Here is a 5,000-nt window from a genome sequence, read left to right as displayed (position 1 = left end):
GAAAGGGAGTGAGTTCTCTGTTTGCTTGGAATGGATTCAAATGGCGGAGGATTAATCAAGGACATGCCCTTAATGGCCATTGCCATGGAATTAAATTGTGCTAGGTTTGGGTTTACTGTGTGTTGAGTCATGCGTCATGCATGTAGCGTTGTACAACTATATGCTTTTCGTTTGGGCTCCTGTCATTATGGGCACCCAGGAACCCTCGGGAGGTTTGATTCCCCTCCTTGAGTTTGACTGCATACTGCAGAACATCTCTTTAATGGAGCAGTTCATACAGATTTATTTTCACAGGACATTCGTTTCCCGACGCCTCATCTCCACTGAACCATCAAGAACACTGTATTGTATGACAGCAGTCTTTCCAACCAAAACATATTCTCTCATTCAAGAACAAATATAAAGTCTTTGTTATCACATAAAGGTCATCTGCTTCATAATTGGCCTCAATTTATCAAAGCCCAAAACAACCTCAAACCTATCCGGATAATCATCCAGGAGGAATCCACTGGAAGCAGCCAAGTATAAAGACGATCATAAAATCCCTGATCATTATAATCTTTTCAAAAACATCAAAGTATGTACTAGTTTTGTTGCGACGCCTACTACTCCTCTCCAGCGAACGCGGCGGGCATCTCGTGCAGAGCGAGCGCTTTTGTTTCTCCAGGCAGTTTTTCCCCCCCCTCAGCCAGCCATGAGATGATCAAATGCAGCTAGCAGCCGCGGCGGAAATGTGCATGTTCAGGGTAAAACAATGAGCACCGCTGGCTGCCCGCCTGCTGGCGCACTGCTGTGAGAAGAAGCTGGGAAAACCACCGACTGACTGACCGACCGACTGACTGACAGACTGAGTGACTGAGAACCAGGATCGCTGTCAAACTTTGAGTTACGGCGTCTATACCTGCAACAGCGCCGCACGATGCAGCATGCAAGGACTCGCATGTTGCACGAGACTACCACAGGACGGAAGCCGTGCACGCAGATGGGACAAGAGACACGGGCACACCCTCCACCACACACAGCAGGGACAGAGAGGAGAGTGTGCGGAAAGACGGGGAAGGTGAACGCAATGAGGCAGGCGACATGCGCACACACACACACACACACACACACACACACACACACACACACACACTAAAAACATACAACAATATCTCGATATCCCCATGCGTCCCACTCACTGTATGCGAGACATCTGGTCTCGGTTAAATGTAATATAAAAAGCTCATTCAGATACATGGTGAGTGTGGATGCAAAGTTGGCACGCATCGGCCCCTCTTTCATAGAGAACACCTCCCCCCCCGCCCCCCCCCTCCTCCATCACCTCACCCCCTCCACCTCTCATTGCTCAGGCCTGATTTAAGTCTAGACATCATATTGGAAAATGGCTTGCACGCCACAAATACACCAGAAATGTCCCCAGCACCACTAGCATTATAACATTTATGGAGGTGAAAGTGTTCCTGTACCTGGGGTTAGCGTGAGCGCACCGCTGCGCGGGTTGCTAGGTGCGCGTCAGCTAATGGAAAACAAATGCTGACAGTGTAGCAAACAGAAAAACCTCAGTGTTTCATTAACGAGTAATCCTCTCAATGCGGAGAGACCCGAGTTTGAAAGCTATACGGCCGAGGGGTGTGTGGGAGGGTGTGTGTGTGTGTGTGTGCGTGACAGAGTGTATGTGTGACGAACATACATACAAGGATGGACGGACGGGTGTACGGACAGACGGATGGACAGACAGACAGACCAGACAGGTAAGCGGATCGGCCGACACGACGGACAGAAAGGACAAACCAGGCAGACAGACATTCATATTGACAGACAGACAGATATAACCGACAGTAAGACAAAGAGACAGGCAGACCGACAGTCAGAGAGACGTTCCACCCACCAGGAGGAACTGGGTGAATTCCCCGTAGGTCAGGTGCCTGCTGTGCCTGCTGCCAAAGTGCAGGCGCATGAACTCACAGTCCCAATTGAAGGGGATGTGCTGGTGGATGGTGGTCTGACTGAAGACCTGCTTCACATCCTCTGCAAGAGAAACACAACACACACAACACCATTAGATACATGCTTTATATTAAATGCGGTGTAGGGAGGATACCTGACTGGATTGACATATATATTGAAATGTATTTACTAATACAACAAATCCATAAATGATCAATAATAATTTCATGAATTGGCATGAAGTACTTTTTTATGTAACATTACTTTATGCTTTTAGCTTGTCCAGGTTAAATACAAACATTTTATGACTTTATTCCTTAATTCATAGCATGTAACCAAAAACAAACTGCTACAGCCGCTACATATAGCTTGTATGTCTCCTCTATAACTGAACCTTTCCTAGCAATTCCTACATTTGAGGGTCTCATTATATGTATATTTCTCTACATAATGCACACCTATACGAAAATCATGGTGGGATTAATTATGACCGAGGTGTTAAGTCCTAAACTACGATCCTAAAGGGCCTAGGGGCGAGAGAGAGTGGATTTTCTAAAAAGGCTGCCTTGGCTCCCACATTGTGTTTTCCCCTGCAAACCTTGTACAGCTTCTGCAGAGACACTGAACATGAGTCCCAAATTACAGCCTTACTGGAGAAACAAAAACAAACCAATAGGGCGACCTGTTTCTTATTACCAAACAAGCCGCGCTTCTGAAATAAGCCTAGTAGGGGTAAGGGGGGAAGAAACAATTTGACAAAAAAAGAGAAATAAAAATCGAGAGAGTGCCAGAGATAGAAAGAGAGTGTGAGTGAGTGAGTGAGTGAGTGAGTGAGTGAGTGAGTGAGTGAGTGAGAGATTGAACCAGAAAAGGTGATGCTTTCTCTGCCGCCAGGCAATATTGCTTGAAGAAGAAGGAGAAGAAATGCGGCTCTGGCAGTTTTTTTCGTATTATTTTTTTACACTTTAATGAGGCAATAAATATACAGGGTCTAACTCCTTAAAGGATATGAAGGTGTAGGGCCGTGCAGAGCCCGCCATTTATATTATCAGCTTTTATAGACATGTCAACACTCTTATTTTTTTCCTCCACGATTTTCTGGCTGAAATACAGTTGCATTTCACATGCTTAAGATGTTTCAATTTTATGAACTCGATATTCCCCCCCCGAATTATGGATTTATTTTGACCCAAGTCGGGGTAATGGGAGTCGCGAGTTTTACAGAAATGACTCTGACGCTTATTATCAAATAATAAATGGCCGTGCAGAGCGTAATGAAATCAGAAGGAAGCCGGGTCCAGCCGTTCGCTGTTCGGAAAAACAAACAGGGCTTCAATGGAGCCTAGGCCGACGCAATGAAGGCTTTTAATGGGCAATAAAGCTGTGAGTCGTTACATAGGTGGACGGCCGCGAGGACTTCAGTCTCCACCGCCGCCAGGGCGAGCTGCCGAGTGGGTGAGGAGAGGGAGGGAAAGACTGTGATTTGTCACAATAAAGCAACTCTGACAAGTCCATCATCTCAGTCGCAAGTTATTCGCCCTGCGCAAAGTGAAATGGCAGCCCGGCCCGTGTGACAGGCACTGTGGTCGCAGTGTTTGCGAATGCCGCAATGCCTCGTAATGTTTTTCATGCAATTTTCCACTTGTGCGAGAGTGTGCCGCTCGCTCACAACAGCCACTGGGATATTCATTAACCTTTGGGAGAGGCAAAAAAACAACAGACCTTTTAATTGCCCCCGAGACAACGTCACTCTTATTTATCCTTTTAAATATGAACATTTACATATGTGCATTTATAATCAGGCATAATGAACCCACTGCTCGTCGAAGCCAACAATTAAAACAAAATTCACTTACTCTCCCCCTGTTTACGAGTGCGACGTGTGCGCCGCATTTCAAATGAGCACTAATGCGCCCGACATCTCGCACACCTACAGAACGCCGGCATTAGGCTGGTTTAAATCAATTAGGCAAATGGGAGAAATACGCTAACGAGTATAAAAATCTTCTTCACCGCCACGGCAGGTTTCTGAGTTCAGATGCCAATCAGCCAAATCTACCGCCGTCCACCCCCACATCCTAACACCCCATCATAACACCACATCGTGGCCCCCCCATCCCTGGACGCACACACTAATACGCACACACATATCCACACCTCAAAACATGCATGTCACCCAGGGTCCAAATTCCAAAATGTACTTTTTTTCAGTTAGCCTTATACCTGCCAAGGTGTAAAATATATGCTGGCCAAGCAATCGCTTTAATACTCAGCCCTGAATTGATCGACCAGCCAAATGGTCGAGTCTATCCGCCCATCATTTCGGACCCTGACGTCACCTGTAACACCGTCTTCCCTTTCCAGCTATACTCGTTCACACTCATTCGTATGAAATTCAGAATGGAAAACACAAGTCTGATATTCTGTTCCTCAGGTATTACTCGGCTTAAAATAAATCGAAACATCACATTCAGGACTTCATCAAAGGTTGTGAGTCCTGCTCGCGGTATGACAATGTGTTCAAAAGCACGGCCATTACAGAAATGCTAGTCGCTCGGCATGATGTGCAGGGCGTGTTTTTTCTCCGCACTGAGAGGCCTTAGTTCCATTAAGTGTAGCATAGCATCGAACACATCTGTTACATGTAAATGTCAGAATCCATAGTGGGCTGCTTTATGGTTGCATAACACAGATTGTGCCACTTTCACACAGAAAGCTAAAGTAACCTATGAGAAATGTCTCCACTCTGTTGTCTGCTGAGTGTCACACGTACCTGTCCTTAAAAGCGTTGAGGTGGGGGGGGGGGGGGGGGGGGGGGGGTTTGCTTACCAAAAGTGGTCATCCCGATTCCTGCTTTGTCGAACAAGAGGAAGGCCACCATGAAGAGGGCGTCGGGGGCACACAGCACAGACTCGAAAGCCAGGAACTCCTGGAAGGAGATCAACCTAAGAGGAGACAGAGGGAGTCAGAGGCTTACACTACCCTGATACACTACCAAGGACGTACACTAGTTCTCATAGTGAACACTGCCAAGTGTTGCTCCAACATAT

The 5,000-nt window shown here is 46.6% G+C and overlaps 1 protein-coding gene across 1 annotated transcript in view; it reads right to left on the bottom strand.

The window, feature by feature from the left end:
- LOC132451677 (electrogenic aspartate/glutamate antiporter SLC25A13, mitochondrial) overlaps window positions 1-5,000 on the bottom strand; it is a 24,026-nt gene that overhangs the window by 11,105 nt on the left and 7,921 nt on the right. The window contains exons 4-5 of the mRNA XM_060044275.1: window positions 4,780-4,895; window positions 1,892-2,031 (exon numbers count right to left, since the gene is read on the bottom strand). Coding sequence (XP_059900258.1) covers window positions 1,892-2,031; window positions 4,780-4,895 — 256 coding nt within the window. The remainder of the gene's footprint in view (window positions 1-1,891; window positions 2,032-4,779; window positions 4,896-5,000) is intronic.

Source organism: Gadus macrocephalus, chromosome 22 (genome assembly GCF_031168955.1).
Source record: "Gadus macrocephalus chromosome 22, ASM3116895v1".
Lineage (NCBI taxonomy): Eukaryota > Metazoa > Chordata > Actinopteri > Gadiformes > Gadidae > Gadus > Gadus macrocephalus.
The sequence above is the reverse complement of the archived record's forward strand: the minus strand, read 5'-3'. Positions and strand labels throughout refer to the sequence as shown.